Raw genomic sequence first — 22,632 nt, forward strand, 5'->3', positions numbered from 1 at the left:
GTTCCCTCAGTGGTCCGCTGTTGTACCGTTCTCCTGTTGTTGTGTTTCTTGATCGTGGGTATCCATGCTTCAGGAATTTCAATTCCACTATCCCTGTTGATGTTGTTAAGGTGAAGTCTTATGTGAACAGCTTCCTTGACCCTACGTGTGTACCAGTGAGGATCTCGATCAATAGACTTGACCTCGTTCCGGATAGGATAGTGACCGGTCTCGTGAGAATTTTCTCGTGGGTGTGTTCAGAAACGGCGGAGGTCTGGGTACGGGCGAGTCGTATATCCCTGTCGTGTTCTTTGATCCTCTCCTGCATAGATCTCCCTGTTTCCCCGATGTAGACTTTGCCGCACTCACAGGGAATCCCGTAGACAACACCATCTTGTTTAGCCGGATTGACTGTGTCCTTTGGTCGCACTAAGTGTGACCGAAGTGTCGTGTCGGACTTGAAGACGGTGCGAATGCTTTGTTGTTCTAGGCAGCGGCGGAGAGACTCCGAAACTCCTTGGACATTAAATTCCGTGGATTTAAATTCCGCGACAGGCTCTCTTCGTGAGACAAACGATAATACACTTTATTATGAAGATTCAACATCTCCCATCTTTTGCAAAACGTATTTTGAAACGTTCTTGTTCTAATTACTCCTTGATTTACCTTTAAATTAAGAAATATGTACACTGGTAGCTATAATTTAACATAGCAACGCCTAAAGCAACGGTTGTTTACGGGGTAAAAGTACTTACAAAATAGTTTCAATTCAGTACATTTTAAGTATGCTTTACAGGAAAGCTTCACAGTTTTGTATCATGGTGCTGAACATTGTTCCCTGTACGCCCCTTATACTTGGTTAACATGATCCGCACGTACTCGTGGATATTCAGTGGAACATTTATGTAAAACCTTTCGATATACCCCCTCCCCCTGCCTCTAGCCCCCCCCCCCCCACCTATTGACAGGGCTACTCGAAGACCGAATTAAAACTTTAAAGCCTTATTCTCAAAACGACCAAATACACGGATCACTAACATTTCAAACATGATATCTCCATTGGGTTTCAACCGAATGTTGTTAAATTTTCAAGATTGGTGAAGGAAACGATTATCTGGGTCATAAACCTCTAAAATCTGCAATTTTTCAAAATCTGCAATGCTTTCCCCGTTACTCAGTTAACATAGATAATATTATTTAACATAAGTAAAAATTTTCCCATTTTCACGAGAAAAAAACCCTCAAAACACTGTTTTCTGAGGTTTGGTCCCTGGACAACTTGCTTATGGACAGGAGGAACTTAATTCCATGCTTCGAGTTTACAATGAACACCACTTTTTAACACTTACGCGCTAGCTATTCATGTGAGCTGGAAAAGTTTGGTACTACTTTAACGCAGTACCAAAACTGTCCCACAAAGTAGTTGTTTTTTGTTTCGTTTTGTATTGTTTTTTTTTTTCTTAAAAATTGAAGGAATAAGACCACCACTTAGACCACATGAAAAATACAATGCACAACCCAACTTACTACAACGCCTATTTACAACCAGTTCATCATCAAAAAAGCTTCTCATTTTAAGAACGGCACTGGCCCTACGTCGTGCAGTTAATAATGCAGCATAAGATATCCCTGAGTGACAGTTCTGACAAATTCAAGTATAGCTAAGTATTAACCCACTCAACTGCCATCTATAAAGATATTGCATCCCATAGCAGCTGACACAGGTACCCACTGAGTACCTATTGTTTCAAAAGCTGAACTTTTATTTCATTACAATGACTTTATATAGGTAGTAAACACATTACAATAAATCAATTTGACGCTCCTCTAGGTCTATTTACTTATTTTAGTTTCAAATTTAATTTTGTTTTTAAATTAATGGCCCTGAAATTATCCTTGTGGCTATGATTACGAGAATGCCTGCAAAAGCCAGTTGTACTGATATGCCCCTGCGATATGTGTATGTTCAGAAAAACAACACATAGTCAATTATCACAATAAATTATTGTTGTTCCAGGTGAGAATTTAGCAAAAATGTAATGGGCTTGACTCCCATCTCACCTGAATAAATATCTTCCTCATCTCATTTAACAAATTAATTACAATTTTTCTCCCTCCACACAGCTGGGTGCTTTTTACATATTTGCTGGTCCCAGCAGTGTACAGGATGCATACAAAAAATGAGCCATGAATCATCTAGCCAACAGCCAGTCTCCTTATATTTGCCTGGAGGTTCTTTACTACTTGTTTACACACTTTAATTGATCAGTATGTTGAACTATGGCAACTAATAAAGCTGATGTGGACTACTACAGCTAATGCCTAACTATTACTAATAACTAACCAATATGTCGAACCTTGAGGTTTGACTTTCCTCAAGGACTCAGATGCTTTCTTCTTGTCCCTAATTCGTGAGGAATGCATTTACATCTTTCTCAAGAGAATTGCCTTAGCAAGACTTTGAAAATGTTTAATGGAGGAAAGGAATTTGATAATTAACAGAACATCAATTACTCAGAAAAATTCCTTGTTGGTACGTTTAGTCATGATGATCACAGGCTCATGACATTCATAGCAGGCACCGATCTATGATAAATGGTGACCAATTTCCAAAACAACAAGCACTGAAGGTGCAAGCTTCTAGGGGGGTCAGGGACCATGCTCTGCAGGAATTGTTTTGGATTTTAGCTCCCTTAAGTCCCAGCCCTTTCCTGGGTTTCTGAGTCATTCTGAAGTGTCTGAGCCATTTGCGTAAAATGGTGGAAAATGGTATGAACCCATGCCTGCATAAACTAAAGAAACAACAACATGATACATCCAGAGCAACCTTACGCATATATTAAAAACTTTTGTATGCACATATTGAGTAATTCTTCTTTTGTCACCACACCAATTTGCGCATTTCATCTTGGTAGATATGAGGAATTAGTAATCCTGAAAAGAAATATTTGCAAAAATTATTCAGTTGGTAAACCAGTTATTCACTACCACTATATATGCTCAGGATCAGTCTTCAACCAAAACTCTCGCCAGAGAGTGGTGTTGCTTTTCTTCAAACATCAATTTGAAAGAGTATTTTCTCCCTTGAGCCCGATGTTTAGGTTTATCCATCGCTTTATTGACTTTGTTCTTTATTTGACGTTCTGGCACCACATGATTCAAATTTCCCTTAGAACCCTGTTGGCTGAATCAGTAATACCTTAAGTAATGCCACATCTTGGCCATCGACTAACTTTTCTAGCGCTTCTCGATGTAAATATTTCAAAATTTTGATCTTATATCTCTCTAAAGTTCTCTGGCATGCTACTTTCATCAATTCCAGATCGTCCACCATGATTGATATGAGGAGGTAATGTATGCCCAACAAAAATCTGTGGGCAGTTATCTGATTGACTAAGACAAACACAAGAATCCCCATGCGTCTAGCTGTTCCTTCGGGGGAGGAGCGCATGCATGCTCCTTTCCTGAACAGCGGCTGGTAATTGAGCCTTACTGATCTCCCTGCAATTTTTTTATTTCCACCCCGGAAACCCTGGGCACTGTTGACTGAATTACAATGTTGACACACATGGGAATTTTTAAGAACAATATTATCAAAAAGTTAAGCTTTGGACAAAAGAGAACTTCTTTACTGTTCTTTTATAATAAAAATATGTGCATCTACCCACCAACTTTTGATTCCACCATATTTATTGTGTTTTTATGAAATAGCTTCTTTTCAAAGTCCACTAAATCTTTCCAGAAACCAGGATTTGGTCGAATAAGTGGCCTTCTTTGTTTGACATAAGCATGAGCATCAATAAGTTTCATCTTTTGATATTTCATCAGGTAGGCCAAGACCAAAGTTGCTGATCTGCAAAGCAATTAAAGTAACTTAAAAAAATAAGTAACTTCAACAGTTATTGTCAAGGTTGCAATGAAAAAAATTCTTTCAGAAATGGGACTGCAGGCAAGTGTGTACATGTGTAAGATTTACAACTTTGTTGACCAATTTGAGCTCAGGTAGGATCAAGTTTCACTTTATTTCTGCATGTATATTTTAATTCTTCAAGTGATGTAAATCCATTGAAATGTAAATTCACACAACTTTAATAAGTCACTAGTGACAGGATACAGACAGAGAAACTTTACAGGGATGAGAACAAACCTGGAATGTCATAGGTTTTTGCCTGGGAGGGGAGTATTTACATTGGAGAGGTGCACACTTAAAGATTTATATTAAGGGCTCATTTTGATGGTCTCAGGTACCTCAGACAAACCTCCTTGCAAGATGCCCCAGCCAAGCTAACTTTTCACTTATTTCTTTCAATTGGGAAATTAATTCATTAAGGACTGCAAACCCATCATGGATGGCAAAACAACATGTTAACTCAGGTTGGCAAGTTGACTCGCTTCTGCAGGTAGGTGGGTAACCCTGCAAGATGGGACAACTTTTTCTTCAATTAACACTTTGGCTCGCCTACCCAGAGAAACTGACGGCCTACAGAGTGTCACACAATGCCTGGATTTCAGGTTTTAAAGCAGGAATTTATATCAGAGAAGTAAAAATTAACATGGCAAAGCCCACAGTGATCAAATTACCCATGGAAACCCAAAGAAGAAAGTTAAATAACTTAAGGTTTATGAATAAACATATACAGTGTAGCACCAACTTTAACTTGGCAAACAGGGACAATTTTCCCATATAAACACTTGCTAAAATTGCCTCAGGGAAGGGGTTTAGTCTCAGGGACCGAAGACCGCATAAGCAGATCCATACCCTACTGAGTCATAGCAATTATACAAGGCCAGGTTGAAGACAATGAAAATGACAATTATGCAAGGTAGGATTAGTATCCTTCATACACTCCACCCATACACTTATCCTTCATACCCCCTCCTGTCATCCTTCATACCCTCCAGATGGGATGCTAATCCATCACAGGGTAACCCTAGACTACAAGTAGTCCCTCTTTCTCTTAGTCCATCATGCTAGACACAAAAGAAACCTGCAATGTAAATTTGCAATCTAATCACATGTGTCCAATGGGATTCCTTATCTTGACGCCCTCTTCACCCGGGCGATTCTTAAATAAAATCGCTCTTCTCTTTGAGAAGCAAGACAAATCTCACTGTGAATGCTCCTAACATAAGCCAATCATATTTTTGCATTGTGAGAGCAATGCATAATTCAAATTCTCGGGCTTAGTTGGTAGTCCCTCCTTTCCTGCGCATCCCACCCCCAGGATTTCACACTGCCATTTTTTTCGTTAAGGTTTATTTACGGTCTCGCTCAACAGACTAAGCAAAAGAGGGACTACTCATAGTCTACAGTAACCCCAGCATTAATGTAAATAATTTTGCCAGTACCCATTTTCATCTGATCTAAGTAGATAGAACCAATTGTCTTGTGCCAAGAACACAAAATCTAAAACAGGGTAGAACCCAGACCACTTGATACATGTAGAGACCCATACAATAAGAAATTTTTTCCCACTTCAACAGCTCAACAAAACGTAAATTGATATGTGGGCCTTATGGAAAAAAGCCATCTTGTTTGGCTCAAAATTTAATGGCAATATAAGTTTAATTTCCAGCTTTATTTAAATTGAAACAACCCAAAACAGTTGTGATATGTAAAATGACCAATTAGTGGTGATCAAGTATTGGACAATTACTTTAAACCGCCAAATTCAACAAGCTGAGATATATTAATTATCCTTCATGCTGATCAACTTATGCCCCATTAGACAGATACTATTTAACTGAAAACTCACCTGCTAACTCCGGCTATGCAATGAACAAGGACCTTGCCTCTCTCCCGCCGAACTTTATCTGCAATATACATATGCAGACAAGGAGTGAGCCAGAAACACCAAATGTTTGAAAACAATACAACAGCTTACCACCGCTGAAAAGATACAAGTTGTTTGCTTTACAACAATATTTACAATACAGCCACCAGGAAAATTTTAAGCTTAATTCTAAGAATTCCCGATACCGGCTAGGTATCGGGTGAACCGAAGGACTTGCCTTGGTAAAAATCTTGAAGTTATTCAAGACTTAAGTTTATTTATTTCAGGATCCTGTTAGCGGACATTCATTGAAAAATAAATATGAATTTTTTTTTCTGATGTTGCCTCAGAACGGGTATTCGTCTGTGTAAGTTTCAGACTACATGTAATCAGCTCACCGATTTTATCTGCGACCAGATCGAAGTGTATCCCTATGTTGCAGGTAGGATTGTCCTCAAGTCTGATCCTTGTGCATTGAATAGATTCATAGCTCACGTCAGGAGCCTCCATCGATGCTTCAAACAATGACAGGAAATGAAAAAAAACCATCAGCTTATCAAGACATGGACGAAACATGAACGAACAACTATCGTCGGGCATCCCAAATAAGTACGAAACAAATCTGGTATTAACTGAATCCTTAACAGAAACATGCATATGGCTAAGCTTACCGTTAATAACACAGGTAATTCCCTTCTCTTTGAGCAAGTGTTCCGTTTTGGCCGCTGCAAGTCCTCCTAAATAAAGAAAGTCTGTGATTTTCGCCATTTTACCCAGAGGGCTGCAATGCGCGCCTGCCGACATCACGAGTTTCAGATACTGGAACTACAGAGAAAAACTAATTTGTGTTTATCACTAATGACTATTATCCAACTGAACAGGTGATATCATCACAGAAACCGCAGATTATTTACTTCAGCCATTGTGAACGGGTCTGAATTCTGAATCAATCCAGTCGAGTAAGCACTGGATCGAGTTAGTGGTCGTCCTATCACGTGATTTATTTATTTATCACGCGATTTCAGACCGTCCCGACCAATAAGGGTGCCGGTTATAAGAGCTAGAGATATGGGGGAGAGTATAGTACGATCGCAGGCTCTCCATGTAGGGCGTATAACACAAAGGGTATGTTTTTTGCCCATACAGCCTTCAACAGGGTACGAAATGCTGTCTGCCCTAAACGTTTGTGAACTACTCAGCGATCTGAGTTTGGAGACATTTACCAATATCTGGCAGGTCATTTTTCAGCATTGTTCACATTCAGGGCAAGAAAACATTGGTTGTGAGATTGTCGGTAGCCATCGATTCCACCCAATTCCTTGTCTTGGCCAGAGGATGGACTGGCCTGCAGATTTATCCTGGGAATTTTCACTCACCCAACTATTTCCAAATATTTATTTTATAATTTATAATATCTTATTTCTTGTGCGCTGACTGGCTCATTTTTATCGTCAACAAGAGTACAGACGGATAAAATTTTAATTTACACAAGCTTTCAAGTTCAGCTCTGAGCTATCAAACTGTCAACTTTTTAACCAATGAGATTTTATGGACTTTTTTCAAGTTGCCAATCAAAAAAACGAGAAAAGCTATTAACAATGTTCACGTCATTTTGAATAAAATTCACTTATCTTTGTATGTGACAAAGATAATGGCATCTTTTCCCCTCATTTATTCCTGGCATTTGACCATTTTGGGATCTTGTTATTGTAAAAGCCATATTGACGTCAGTTTTTTATGCGTCTGTCCTCTTATCGACGATGAATTTCATCACAACATTGTCAGAGTTTACTGCCGAACCACCTTGACAATGTTATGACACAATTTGTCATCAATATGGGTACAGACACATAAAAACCTGTTAAATCGACAGCATGTAACGGTAGTCCTACTAGATGACTATACCATATGTGCAAAGTTCTTAGAGTGCATTTGTCAGATAAGGTGGAAATTTGGGGAAGGAAAGAGCTTAATTCTGGGAATTTTATGGTAACCCACTAGCCGGTCAGTATTAGGCCCATCCACACCAATGTGGTGTACAATGATGGGTTATCGCTAAATGCTCCACACTACTGTTTCGCCATCCCTACTAAAATGGTCAAAGCACCAATATGCTACAAGAAAACACCACAACTATTATTGCCACATGTGACTGATGTCTCCACTTTCAAAAGCCTTTTTGTCCACTGTCATTCAATAGACCTCCATTTTCAATTCTAAAATGGGGGCCTATCCCCATCATTGTCCAGGGTCAGCATCTTCAATGCATGTGTTTTTGACTAAAATGATGACCATTGTGAATTGTTCAAGTGTGGAAGGTATACATTTTTTCATCTTTAGAATTTTCGGTATCCACTTTCCCACAAACCAAATGAAAATAGTCACTTGCAATCCAGCTATTCTTTCCACAAAGTTATTGCCACAGGTACTAGCCTTATTAATGTCCATAATGAAAAATACCCTTCCCTTTCTTCATTTGTGTTTCAGATGACGTCAGTCAACAGTCAGGTAAATCCAAACAACGCCTTTTATTTCTACACAAGTTGGTACATTACATGTGTCGTTATCTACTCATTTTCTTCACTGCGAAGCCTTGCATTTGCATTGGTTATCTTGATTGCCAGTTGTTGGGCACGCTCCACAATTTCTTTCCTCTTTTTGCTAGAGACATTGTGGGCAATTTCGGCAGCATAGCTTTTGTTAGCCATCAGGAGAACCTCAAGTTCCTAACAAGAAAAAAGAAACAGAAACTTGATTGTGAAATTCTGTTGGGAAAACAGCTACTATAAAGTTAGTTTCTGAATTCTCCTAACAAGAATGATTGATTTTTTTAATTGACTCAGTTATGAGGAAAACCTAATGATGAAAATGCTTACAGTGACACTACATCTAAAAGTACCATAACAACCAGGGCCACTAGACAAAGGAAACTAAACCACCTTGCACAATCAAAGAAGAGAAATCCAACGTCAGTTGTTCAGAGACCCTCAACATGGAGTCACATTGAAATTATGTATACATGTACCATACAATGGAACATCAATTTTTTTGAACCTCAGAGGGAAATGAAAATTGGTTTGAAAAATCAGATAGTTTGAGAAATCAGGGGTAAAATTACTGTGTTTGACTGAGGAGCGGGAAATGACTTTTGGTCTGAGTTATCAGGAGGTTTGAAAAATAAAGGGTTCAAGAACTCGGGAATCCACAGACTTCAAAATGTGGGCCTTGTTACAATAATCAAACTGTAACAAAATGTAAGCTACTTTAGTTATAATGTTGCAATGTGGATTGAGAACCAAGAACACTGGACATTAAGAAAGAGGTCCTCTCCGGTCTCACCCATTTACACTGCAGTGATCTCCTTCCTTTGGACAACCAGCACTGTCAAGACTACTCCACCGGTTACAACAGATGAATGGCTATGCCAATCAGACTGACGTGACCATGGTCTTAGTTCAAAGTGAGGTGCTTTTTAAAGGAAGGGGTAATCTGAAATATAATCACCTTCAAGTGCATTGTAATCATGAAATCACATGGTAGGCAGTCACAAAAACACTGGACCTCCAACTTTTTGAACCTCACTGGGAACCACAATGAATGGTTTGAGAAATCAGGGGTAACATCACTGTGTTTGACTGAGATGGGGGAAACAACTATTGGTTTAAGTTATCACAAAGTTAAAAAAAATCGAGGGTTTGAGAAATCGGGATTCCACTGCACAATGAAATGTGAATATAAAACCATATTACAAGACAGTCATAGTGGCTACCTTTACATTGTGAATGACAAATTTCTTGAACCCATCTGGCATCAGATGTCGCGTTTTTTTGTTGCTGCCATACCCTATGCTGGGCATAAGATATTGCCCTTTGAATCTCCTTCGGACTCTGTTGTCAATACCTTTTGGCTTACGCCAGCTTGGCTAGAGAAAAAATACAGAATGCTCTGTTAGTTCACAACTAACACCATTCTGGAATAGAATCACTTTTTAAATATGAAAGTCCACCAGTAACCTTTTATTTCATTCGATATTTCCTTATGGTACTGACAGATCAAATTAGTTTAAACACAATGACATTTGTATCATATTATACTAGTACACATACATGTAGTAATGACTAGAGTTCAACACTATATAAGTAAATGTACATTTTGGATTGAGGTTCATGACATGGGACATTAAGAAAGAGGTCCTCCATGTACCTCACCCAAACAAAATGAGTTTCTCTCCTTCCCTTGGACAACCAACACTTTCATTACTAAGCCAGAAGCAAAAATGCAGTGGTTTAAGTTCAGAGTGTGGTGCTTTAAAGGGAAGGTTGTAAATAACAGTACCGATTTAACTTTTAAAATCAATGTCAGTTTGAAGTTGTCATTTGATATCACACAGTGTTCCCAATACCAGCTGCTGGTGTGGAAAAGTATCAGAAAAGTCTTAGAAGAGTTAAGTCTTATATCCATTTTTGATGAATTATTAGCAAATTGTTTATTTGCAATGTCCAAATCGTAGCTAGCATGTTCTCTCTCTCCCTGCCAGTACCACTCGACCACTCAGTACAAATTTGTTATGATACAGGTAAGACAACTATATTTATCATATTATTGAATTTAGGATGCCAGGATTTTAATTTTTAAAACCAAAACGTAACTCAAGAGACCTCCAGAAATGAATGCTGCTTTGATTTAAATAGTTATTTAACACAAAACTGTCAAGCAAAACACATAATCCCTGCAGAACCCGGGCGACCACGGTTTACAAGGGTCTTCATGATTGGCCAAATGAAACAATAAGTATACAACACAAACAATGCCCCTCACCCTAAAAACAAAAGAGGTGCAGATTAACAAGAACGAGTCAAAGTAGAAGTTTTAAAGGGGTGCAGGTCATCTGCAGAACCCTGTATGATACCCCACGGAGCATGATTGCCCTGAGAGACTGCTGGCCAGCATTGGCTTGACTCAAACTTTGCCTAAATTACATTGAGCCATATAAAATGGGAAGGAGCACTGACTTAAGACCAAATTTTTATATTTATGTGGTTTTGGAGATTTATAAACTACCTTGCATGATCATGTAATTTTATAAAAACAGTGGGCTAACAAGAGACCAACCTTGACTCTGAGGTATCTATCAGACTGATGTCTGATAAACCTCTTCTTACGCTTCTTTACAATCCTGGGTTTATTTGCTGGCATAACCATCTTGGCTATATAAAATAAAAATCATAAAAACACGAGTTTACTTACGGCAATAGTGGATGATTCACAAACAATTTATCAAAGTAAATGAACATATTACACATATATGATGCGGTGTGCATTGCCCTACACCAAAACAATAAATAAACGAAACGCAAAAACTTTCAGAATTTGACTGACTTAAACGAACTGTTGGGAAACTTCCCAAGAGGTATGAGTCATGTGGGTTTCAACTTCTAACAAGTTGCGATAACAATGAGCCACATAATATTTCGAAATGAATACACAGTGGGAAAGATTTCGAATAGTTTAAAAAGGAACAGAAAATTATTTTGATTTCCAGCGAACGATTTCCATTTCCAGAACTGGCGATTCCATACACAACCTCTAAAATTTAGATTTCAATAGAATCGATGTTCCATGATATTCACGTAATTTTTCGATGCAGGAACCACTTTCAGCGTAAACTATTTCAACCTGACTAGTATTTAGCAAATAACGTAATAAATAAGTATGTTCTGACATGAAGATGCCTTCCAAATTCGCCAAATTTGACTGGATTGAACTCACTCACCTAACCCGAACAGACGAGCAGCAAAGAAAATGGCGAAGAGGCCATTACGTGGTGCGCGGGGACTCATGGGCTAACAAAATTTTCCCCTATCCTACCCGACACGGGATGAAAATTGCGCCTTGGGGTAGGGTACTCAAATCGCAAAACACTGAAATTACAGTAAAACGCCGAGCCAAAATCTCGAAGATTGAATAATCACATTCAGAGAAGAAAATACTCAAGGGCTAATATAAAATTCAAAAAAAATAATAATAAAACGGATAATAATAATTAATAAAATTAAACAGGGAACGGGAGTAAACGACAAAATTAACTTTGTGAAGGTGATCTTATAAGGTATTTTTCATTTTTTAGGCGTTTTTTTTCCTGTCTTTTTGCGATCAAAACGTTTTTGACGCGTCTACAAGTGATAAGCGCGAGATCGAGAGCGCAGAATTGAAGTGGTAAAGGAAGTTTAGATTAATTTTCACCATGGGCTCCTGATTTCACCAGGAGCCATAATGGGAGACTTCTGCTAGTTTCACAGAAAATTTGAATACCGGTATGTCCTAAGCGGGTTTTCACCAAAATTCTCGGAAAATAAAAAATCCTTTTCACATGTAACAAAAGATGGAGATATTTTTCAAGCGAGATTTATCTTGTTCGACATCTTTGCTATTTCTTTGCTTCTTTTTTTTTTCGCAAGAAGCAAGAGCTTAACCACCGCACCACCGTCACTGAAGACTAATGCAGAGAAACGGACCGCATTGGCTTTCACAGTTATGCTGTTTATTACGTTATGAGGGGTATATTCCCATTTCACAGAAATTTTTTTAGAAAAATCGTGGTTCCGGGCTATTTCCGAAATCACGATTGATGAGAAAAATCAACTCATTTCACTTTTTACGGAAAAAAGGCCACTCTGTCGCGCATCACGAAAATACCCCTGCTTTACCACCCTGACACGCGCGCACTAATTACGATGTCTTTGGTGACTTCACAGTGGTTTCCAGTTCACGTCACTACACTGATTGTGTGTGTGAACTTCAGTGTGTGAGATTGTATCGACCACATAGTACGGAAAGCATCGCGAACTAAAATGGATGCAAAAATGATCGACAAGCTTCCGGAGTCAATCTTGCTCGATATTTTCCATTGGTGCGCTTTTAAAGATCTTGGACATGTCGCGATGGTGTGCAAAAAATGGCGACGCATCGCGTACGATCATTCCCTTTGGAGAGATGCAGATTTGCGCGGCTTGAATCTAACTGAAAGAACCTTAGTTCTGATCGATCGAATATCTTCATTCGTTTTCACGATAAATATCAGTGGATGTGCAGTCACCGTTTCGTTTATCACGGCTATAGCTGAGAAATGCATCAACTTGAAAACTTTGAGGTAAGTTTGCTTGCTAGCGGCAATTTAACTTAGATTGCAATAAGCAGAAGTTCATTATCTCTGTTGAATCCACTCTGTTAAATACGCTACGTAGAGACAGAATAACAGTAGCCACACTGAAAGAAAGCCAATCTGACATTGAAGTATGATAACTACAAGTAAAACGGACTCGAAATTTGCGTAAGACAAAGATTATGCCTTTAAACATAGCCAAATTTATCAGTCAGATAAAAATTAGTGATACTGTAATTGTATAGAAAGAAACGGTTAATTGTATACAGAGTTTTAATTGTTTAACTTATCACGGACAAGCTGGGTTTCTGACCGTAAACCCTGTCAGCGATAGTTTGAAACAATTAAAATTGCGGGATGCATGGGATAGGGATACCTGTTACAAGAAAAACCAAAATAATAATTAGTGGACGGCAGACACGCGTATCACACTGAGGGGGGAAAAACATGCAACGATGTATGAAGCAAGATTGCGCGTTAAGTCTCCGGGAGGTACCCCCTATTTTGGGCTATACGGGGAAGTGCCACTGGACAGGGTATGGGTTTTTGGCTTCACTCTCCTGAACAGAGTATACAAATTTACTCGCCTCTGTCCTAAACAGAGTCAGAACCTGTCGTAAACAGGATATGGTTACAGGATCTGTACGAGTTTAGAACACGAGCAGGCTCACCTTTGAGTCTCACGCGAGAGCTACGAAGAGCAAGTCGGCGAGCGGAAGGTTTTTGTAAAGCAAGGGAGTGCGTATTTTGTCTCTTTTCCTAAACAGGGTCCTAAATTAAAGGGTGTTGGTAGAGTATTTTTTCCCTAAGCAGGGTCAGGATTTCAAACCCTCGGCGGCACCCCTATACCAAGACAGGGGCCAAGTACCCCTCTCGGGCGTTAGGTAAACGAAATCTGACTATTTCCGAGCTGCGCTAAAGAGTAGAGCTCCATGGTCTGGAATATCTGGCTGCAAAATCTATGAACAAACTCGAGAAAAGAAGGACAGTGTAACATTTTAAGCTAAGTGATTCATAAGTTTAGCACTTTACTGCGGTGATAGTATAAAACGGCTGGGAGTATTGAGACTCAATCAATCCATCAATCAATCGATCAACTCATTAATGTCAAAATGTGTGATGAAGTTGCCCTATATATCCGAGCCAGAGGCTCACGTATAAAACCCTTGATCACAAGAAGTGAGGGCAAAATAACGAAACATTTAAAGGAACTAATCTAAGTAAGTATTAACTAAATATAGACAATACAGAGTTTATTAAAAATATTGTAATATAAATATCAGTGAAAATACAGATTTTAAATGCTTCACCCACAAACGCTAACAAGTTAATATGAGAAATTATTGTACCGCCCCAAATTAAGAATATGACACTAAATTCCCTTTGAAAGAAAATAACTACATTTACAGCTGATCATAACGTGTTAGAAAAATCAAACGACTTTAACGTCTCGCCAAAATCCCTCAAATTAGACGTTGGACATGCCTGCTGGCATGGCATGTATTCCATAAATGCGACAATCTATAATTAAAAGATATTGCATACAACAAGGCTGGACAAGATTACAACTTCTATCCCTTAAATCGTAATGGCAATTATGACGTTCAAATACATTAGAGATATAGCTAGGTCCTGACTGGCCCCGGGTTTCATGCGGGTCCATCGCGGATTACTAGGCCCCAGTATTCTGTCAGGTTGCCAAACAATTAGCGGGTACACTTTTATACTCTATGGTAGAGAGAGCCCTGAGGAATGTGTCTTGCCCAAGAGGAATTTGTCTTAAATGAAGCGATTTATTTATTTTTTAATTTATTAATTTATTAATTAATTAATTTATTTATTTACTTATTTACTTATTTATTTATTTGCCCGAGAACATAACGCAGTGTTTGTGGTCAGGGCTCCAAACAGGATCACTGGATCCCAACTTTTTTTCATGAAGAAATCAACACTGCAAGAGGCCTTTCAAGACAATGAGGAACGAGCGCTGTTTCCAGTCCCTGTTTCCCCATTCCAGTTGAACCTTTTTCCAACAGCCACCCTGAGGCAGAAATAAATAACCGTTTTCAGGTGGTGGCTGTTTTAAGGGAAAATTCTCAGTAAAAGTAAAGAATATGTATTGACGCACACGGTCGGAACAGAAATGTTGGCCGTTGATGTAGCGAGTTGGGAATTGAGCTGGAGAGGTTGGGTGTTAGCGTTTCGACTGGCTGTATAAGGCCAGTTGTTCACTTCTCCCGCTTAGTGTAGGGATCGTTAGATATCATTCTCAAATATTAAGCATTCCAAAAAACGAAGAAACGACGGCATTCAGAGCCGATTATGTACGCGACGAGGTAAATAGGGGGTAATAACTATTACAGGTTTTTTTGTCTCCCTCCACACTCAAAGTAGTTTGGAGGGAGATTACTTCCTGAGATACATTTTCTTGTTAATTGTGTTATTTCTTTTTTTTTTTACAGTTTACAAGGCGCGCAATTTACAGATTACACAAACGGCTTTCGCCTAAACTCTGATTCCTTTAAGAACCTTGAAAATCTTGATCTCCGATTTGTTTATGGTGAAGAGTCCAAAATTTTCATCACATTTCTCAGCCAAATCAGAAACATTCAATGCCTTGGCATCGATAGCGTTGGTACAACGGGAGAGTTAGAAAGGATTTTTGTCACACAGCGCAATTTGCGCATAGTTCATTGTCAAAATTGCGTTTCCTTCACTGATATACACGTCGACATCTTGGCGAGCTGCTGTCCTAAGCTTGAATCGCTGTGCCTGACGGGATGTATCTATGTCACAGGTTCGTCGTTCCCGCGTCTTATCGCTGAATGCAAACATCTGCAAACTCTGTTACTGAGCTGCACCAGGGTGCGGAATAATAGCATTATGCGCACGGATTGGAGTCAAGTCAGCTTAACTGAACTCGATATTTCATATTGTTATGGAATAGGCGAGACTGGTCTGATGGAAATGCTGCCGAAGTTAACAGAACTGAGATATCTACAGTTGTCGTTTTGCGGTTGGGGAAGAGCTCTCAGCGACGAGGTTATGAAAGCCATGTCGCAGTCTTGCTATCAAAAGTTAGACTCTCTCGACATACACAGTAGCTTCAACATTACTGGTGATACGCTCTGTAAGTTTGTTAGACGGTGTCCAAGATTAACGACTCTCTGTGTTGGAAGTGCTATTGCTTCCAACGAAGAGCTAGAAGCATTGCTAAAAGGTCTGCACAATTTAAAGCATTTTTATATCACAAAACAAGCCACAATTAAAACGGAAACTGTGTTTACTTACGTTAAAAAGTTCTGCCATCGCATTGAAACCCTGGCGTTGTACAACTTTTACGCTATCACAAGGCATCGAGTGGAGGAAGCACTCATCGAACTGGTGGAAGCCTGCAAGTTTCTGAAAGTTCTTTGCATTCGGGGAACAAACGTACCTTTAAGAACCGAACTTGCACACATGGCCAACAAAGTCAAGAACTGTGCAAAGAGAAATGACATTGAAATATCAAGAAGGCCTCATTTTTTGTTATCTGGAGCGAAGCTATCCTTGGATAGTGTGGTTAAAAATACAATTTTCCCAACGTGAAAATTAGAGGACTATTTTCGCAGTTCTCACGTGATTTACCGAAGCGGTAACGGTGGGTGTTGTAATGAAGATAAATCGCCGACAATTTTGTAATCCGGAAAAACCGGATATTAACAAAGATCTACGCAACAAGCTCGTGCTTCCAGCCTCCAAGTCCATCGATCCGTGAGTGACTGCTGAAATCTGCTTTGACAGTAACTGACTGAACTATATACTGAAGTGAAAGTTCCAATGATATTTAATTTGTCATAGCCAGTGACAGAATGTATGGAATTAAATTCGTTTATTCATTATTATCTATTAGTTATTTTTATTTTGTCTCTGCCTTTTTTTCTGTTACTGGATTCACTTCTCAGACATTGTTACATACCCTTTACCCAATGCTAGCTAGGTTGAGGGATTTTACAAGAGCGCGCACAGTAAGCAACCTCGTACATGTAGAAAGCTAGTTTATATTTGTTAGGAGGTTACTCTGTAATTAAACCACCAGATAGTTCAAATCCATTTAATATTTTGCAGTGCGGCTCTTTATAAAACAGACGTTAACCTGAAATTTCTATTGGATAATACAACATCTTTCATTTGGCGAGACATAATGCCGAATTCTGTTTCATTGAAGCTAGACTTTCTCTCGGCTACGCTAGCTTCGAACAATTCCAGCGCTCATATATGAATACCGCTCTCGAATTCACCAGCAAACTCCCGATTACAACTCAGAAGACCTATCTTAGAATTCAACAGTTCTCAAATAGCGATTTTGAAGGACAAAAAACTCTTGGGCTCTTGCTACCTTACGAACCTGATCCACGGTTAACTGAGCTTCGTTAGTCAGCTGAAGGCGGGGATGTCAAGGTGAATGGGAAGAGTAGTACAGTAAAAATCCGCGTGTAACAACCCACATTTTAGTCACATTTAAAGTCTGACAAAACAGGTTCTTGTAGTTTGGGGTTGTTATTGGAAATTTAGGCTAAGTAGGTTATTATTTAGGTTCTTAATTTCTATGAAGTATATTTAATCACCTGCCAAACTGAGCGGTTTCAAACGTCGCGTCACTGCCATGCATAAGTCAAATTTAATTCTTGAATTTAGCCGAAGTTCGGCACGGCAGTAGCACGACGTTTGGAATAGGCCTTAGTCAGTAAATGACAAGTTTGCTCAATTAGAAACCTCTACACTAGCGTAAACAAAAGAACTGAAGCTTTATCATGATGCTGCCAGTTGTTAGCTACTGCCACTGTGTGCCCACGTGCTCTCAGCCGTCTTCTTACTACTTTGCCTGTCGTCTGCTGGCTACTTCAGACTAATGCGACTGTTAGCTGCCACCTGCCTGCTATCTGTTATTCTTCTTGCTACCTAATGTTGCATGGTGACTGCAGTCTACTGATTATTTTGTCAGCCACCTGATGTTATCTGCTCCATGCTACTTAGCTGCTCCATGCTACTTAGCTGCATGATGCTGCCTACTGCCTGATACCTGCCGCCTGCCTGCTGCCGGTCTGCTGACTGATACCTGAAATCTGCTAACTGCGTTGTAAGATACAGATACCAGCTGATGGAAATATATTTTACTACTACTTAACGCTACCCTTGCTATTGCCGCATGCCGTATGCTGAATACTGCTGACAAACCTGACTGATGCCTGTTCAGGCCTGCTGCCTGCTGCATACTGCAGCTCTTCTGTGAGTCACCTGATGGTTAATGCTGGCTGACATCTGCTGTTGCTTTTGCCCCCTGCCATCTGCTGTCTACTGCTGATAAACCAATGCCTATATACTCATATCTGCTGTCTGCTGCATACTGCTGCTCTTTCGTGGGTCACATGATGCTGAATGCTGGCTAATACCTGTTGTCTGCTATTGTCGCCTACTGTCTGCTGACTGACTGATACCTTCTGTCTCATGTCTGTTGCCTACTTTCCCTCCCTTTACCTGATCCTAATTGTTGCCTGGTACCAGTTACCTTCCTCGCCCTCCTTCTACCTGCTGACTGCTGCTGGCAGACTTATTCTTCCTAACATCTACTGCCTACTGCCTGATGCAACTGCATGCTCTGCAGCTTGATACTTAATGCTGAACGTTGCCAACTGCTTGATTGTTGTTGATCTTTGATCTAAACTGGGTGGGAACATATAATAATCAATAACAGTGGCGAGTTTTCGACGTTTCATGACCTAGGCTAGTGCTACCAATTATTCTCCACAGACTAATTTGCTTTTCTGATAGTGTTTTGAAAGCAACTGCTGCCTGTGTGATACAGTTGGCTTAGAAGAAAGGCAAATCATAGTATTTATAGTTCGTACATGCTACTACATGTATATATCATCACTCAACAACACCTTCTTGGTAAATAATTTTATTTTAAACCCAGATCAAAGAAATTGCTCTAGGAACAAGAAATACGGAATATAAACACTCAGTGTTTTAGCTGAACTGCAACACTGGCACACTACGCAATGAAACCAAGCTCGGAAAATGAGTGTTAACTATAACAAATTTAATATTTGATCTAATGGACTGACTTGTGGAATGAAACTGATGAGAGATTTTAAATCCTAACTTCAAACTTATTTACTAATTAGTTTTCATAACTGGTATATTTTGCTATTTTCATATTTCCGTACTGTTGCTTATTTATCTATCTATTTATTTATTTATTTATTTATTTAGTATTTGGTTATTTATTTGTTTAGTATTTATTGACTTATTTATCCATTTATTTTATCGCGTACATGTATGTAAATAACCTATGTATTTGTTTTGTAATCTGTACTTTTAATTGAGGTGTGAACATAAATTTAAATAATTTAGTTAATTAAAGTAAGCCTCTTTCTAAAAAAGTGTCTTTATTTTTAATTAATAACTGGTGGTCACCCAATAGTTTAGCTTCATAGTTATTTTGGATGACCAGCTACTGAATGTATTTTTAGTTAATATTGTATGATTAATTGTTTAATTTTACAATGCAAATAAACAATGTTGAAATAACAAGACTAATATGAATAAAGACATTGTATCCTTTACCTCGAGGTAAAAATGGTATCGTTAACTTCAGGGAATGTTAAATTAATATTGTTATTATCTGAGCAATTTGACCAAATTTTTGATTCACTTTACAGCGAATTAAAAGTATTTTTTAAAAAAGGTCTCGTGTACAACAAGGAACACGCACACACACACACACACACATGACGGCGATCATTGTTGGTCTCTGAGCCATTTGACCAAATCTTGTGATTTGCTTTCCAACGAATCAAAAGTACTGTTCACTTTTTCAACATGTTTTTTCGTCAGAGGTGTTGAGGCTCCAAACCGTACCCGCTTTTCAGCCCCCGCTTTTGACAAGTCTGGTAAGACGCATAAACTCCTTCTTCTAGGCGTTGTTGAAGCTACCGGTGCAAATTCCTTAACTTGGCCGGCTGTATTCCTATTTCTTTGAGGTATGCTCGGCAATTTCCATTCCTTCATCCCTCTCCTCTTGTCGCAGTGTAAATCTTGCAAAGTTACCTGGTCCGCGGTCCACTGCAGAGCCAGTTCTCCAAGCTTGAAGGGAATGGTTTTGAAACCTGGCAAACTGTATAGGGGCAAACAAAAAATAACATGTATGATTTGTGTTGAAAGGTCCACGACCGTGCCGGACAATCTTTAGTTTTGGGCTCAAACATTATGCATGAAATAGGTAGCCAAAACGTTTCTTTTGGTTAGTTCCTCAGTCAGAAGTAAACATTTATTGTGTTTTGCGCCCGGTCAAAGACAAAAAGCAAACAAAAACATACGACAAAAAACTATCTCGAGCTTGATAATCACTCTCCTCTACTTTAACTTCTCTTGCCAAAGTATTGCAAATAAATCATATGGCAGTCACAAATAATTATCGTCACCAAAACCCATCTGCCTGAAGTAAAGTTTTAGAAATTTACTGGCGAACCATTGAAGGGACTTAAGGTGTCACGCTTTTTAATATAAAATTGTCAATATTTCAACTGAGAAGCACAGGAAGTTACACCGCTTTAGGTAAGAGCTAAATTTGGTCATGGTGTTACCGCTATTTTTAAAGACTAATCATAAAAATTGCTATTTACTCGATTGTGAAAAAGCTCCTATTTTCCACTTATTCACCTGCCAAGTTGTTATCGGACAGTTTGTTATCGGACAGTTCAATAGGCGAATCTTTGTTGACGTCATTGTTTACATTTTTCCTCATTAACATACGACTTTGCGTGTAGAAGGCATCATGCTAGACACGATTTCGCTACAAAAACGTAAAGAGCTTGTGAAACTTAGTAAGTGGTGAAATTTTTGGCTCTTTTGGTGTAATATTCGAGGAGAAACTGGTTTTCAAAAACATCAAAATTTCTTTGTGGCAAAAGCGCTAAGAGCTCATACATTCTTTGTAAAATTTTTAGCTTTTAAACCCGCTTCCCACAAAAAGTATTCAATACATCGCGCTCAAATTCCTTGGGACAGTTAATCGTGCTGTGCCCTTTCAATATTCAGTATTAATCTCTTTGTAGCTCTATCAGAAACTGTATCGCTTATGGTAATGAGGCAAATATTGAAAACAAAGATTTTCCTATAAGTCAATCACATTCAAAATTGTAGTTTAAATCAACCAATCACATTCAAAGTTAACATTCGTATGATTACAGACCGAATTACTTATTATCTATACACGGTATAATAACAAATCTTTTATAGTATTAAATAAATAAATAAATGAAAGATCATTTGGATTTGTTCCCTGAGCCATAAATAACCTTTATTACTTATTCAGCTGTGAAGCCGGCTCATTTTGCTTCAAAACGACGTCTTAATTTCCATTCCTCGTACATTTGCTACTTTGTGATTATCTAGTTTGTGCTTCTTGTTTGTCTGTTTTTATGAATTTAAGAGTAAACGGCTAGTCCTTGAATAGGAGTTAAAGTTCCAGTCAGCTAACGCATCTGCCGCATTACTTTTTAATAACGGAATGAATTTTAACTTCAGTTAAGATAAGAATTAAAAAAAATTAACGGTTAAAAAAGTTGAGCATCGTGCATGTGTTTGTAGCATTATTACAGCTTCTCTCCCGCTATGTATGACGGGAAGATTTGTTTAAAATGTACATCATCAACAACTATACCCTCCCTCGGGGACGTTTCTAACATTGCTTGGCAACGTTAAAACACATTTATGAAGTTTCCTTGGCACTGACTAACACAGTTTTTTCTATTATCCTTGGCCGTAGTCCAAAGTTCCCTTTCAAGTCTTACAAAGTGTAGTGCCACCTTGAGTGCCTCTCCGTACTTAATATAAGTGCGGCGCCACATTAAGTACACCTCAAGCTTAAAATCAAGAGATCGTGAATGATGAATCAATTGTATTAATTCTTGGAATTTCGACGCAAAAGAGAACAATGAGAGCCAAATCAGTCCCAAATGGTTTCAATATTTTTAAAAACGTAAGATATCACTACACTCAGTTTTAACTTCTAATATTATTCGTATTGTAAGGTTTATGGTAAATTCTTCGAGGTTCTTACTATTCTCAGCTATCAAAAGATCTCATAACAGCTTAGCTTAATGGTGTAATTTATCAAGAGTGTTGATAATTCTTGTCTTTATATCAACAAAAAGTGGTTTCAAAACAATGAACACTGATAACCATTGGCTTTGTAGCCTGCAGAACAGGCGGATTAGCGGGGTCGAGCCGCGATATAAGTACAAGCGCGTTCTGCGAGCTATTGGTTTTGAAGTTATCAATGAACATGTACAATTTGAACCTAGCGTGTAGGTTTACATGTAACTTGTCTCAGATATGTCTGTTACGGATGGCCTTGATTCGATAGTGAACGCTGACACAGTTCAGTGACCATAAGAGGAATAAAAGAAATGAAAAACGAACGGTCTAATATATCTAACGACTCTCTTCTGCAATCAATCTTTTGTAAAAGCGTAATGTATTATGTTGGCTTGCTTCTGTTTTATTGCTGCAATATTGGGGTGCCTTCTGGAAAGTGCTTTAATTTATAAACGAATCTTTTTGGCGTAAAACTTAGTTTGGACAAGCGGGATAACTCTTTTGAAAGTACCCATACTGATAAAATATGCAATAATTTTAATACAGACAACTTTTAATGTTGACCTCTTGTGA

The 22,632-nt window shown here is 38.6% G+C and overlaps 3 protein-coding genes and 1 non-coding gene across 4 annotated transcripts; 1 reads left to right on the forward strand and 3 right to left on the reverse strand.

The window, feature by feature from the left end:
• Positions 1–1,504: 1,504 nt before the first annotated feature.
• LOC145499695 (dual specificity protein phosphatase 14-like) lies at positions 1,505–8,167 on the reverse strand. Its single transcript, XM_081479220.1, has 5 exons — positions 6,425–8,167; positions 6,152–6,268; positions 5,736–5,793; positions 3,648–3,832; positions 1,505–2,913 (listed from the first exon to the last, which is right to left on the reverse strand). The coding sequence occupies exons 1-5, from the start codon at positions 6,555–6,557 to the stop codon at positions 2,861–2,863; spliced, it is 546 nt and encodes a 181-aa protein (XP_081335346.1). The 5' UTR covers positions 6,558–8,167; the 3' UTR covers positions 1,505–2,860.
• A 99-nt stretch (positions 8,168–8,266) lies between these two features.
• On the reverse strand, positions 8,267–11,608 carry LOC145499696 (large ribosomal subunit protein eL32-like). Its single transcript, XM_081479221.1, has 4 exons — positions 11,527–11,608; positions 10,866–10,960; positions 9,523–9,675; positions 8,267–8,479 (listed from the first exon to the last, which is right to left on the reverse strand). The coding sequence occupies exons 1-4, from the start codon at positions 11,591–11,593 to the stop codon at positions 8,321–8,323; spliced, it is 474 nt and encodes a 157-aa protein (XP_081335347.1). The 5' UTR covers positions 11,594–11,608; the 3' UTR covers positions 8,267–8,320.
• LOC145501917 (small nucleolar RNA SNORA81) lies at positions 9,025–9,169 on the reverse strand. The gene has a single exon (XR_014051275.1). It is a non-coding gene; the product is annotated as a small nucleolar RNA SNORA81 (small nucleolar RNA).
• Positions 11,609–12,316: 708 nt separating the features above from the next.
• LOC145501381 (S-phase kinase-associated protein 2-like) lies at positions 12,317–16,655 on the forward strand. Its single transcript, XM_081480872.1, has 2 exons — positions 12,317–12,903; positions 15,378–16,655. The coding sequence occupies exons 1-2, from the start codon at positions 12,605–12,607 to the stop codon at positions 16,501–16,503; spliced, it is 1,425 nt and encodes a 474-aa protein (XP_081336998.1). The 5' UTR covers positions 12,317–12,604; the 3' UTR covers positions 16,504–16,655.
• The last annotated feature ends 5,977 nt before the right edge of the window (positions 16,656–22,632 follow it).

This window comes from Orbicella franksi, chromosome 10 (genome assembly GCF_964199315.1).
Source record: "Orbicella franksi chromosome 10, jaOrbFran1.1, whole genome shotgun sequence".
Lineage (NCBI taxonomy): Eukaryota > Metazoa > Cnidaria > Anthozoa > Scleractinia > Merulinidae > Orbicella > Orbicella franksi.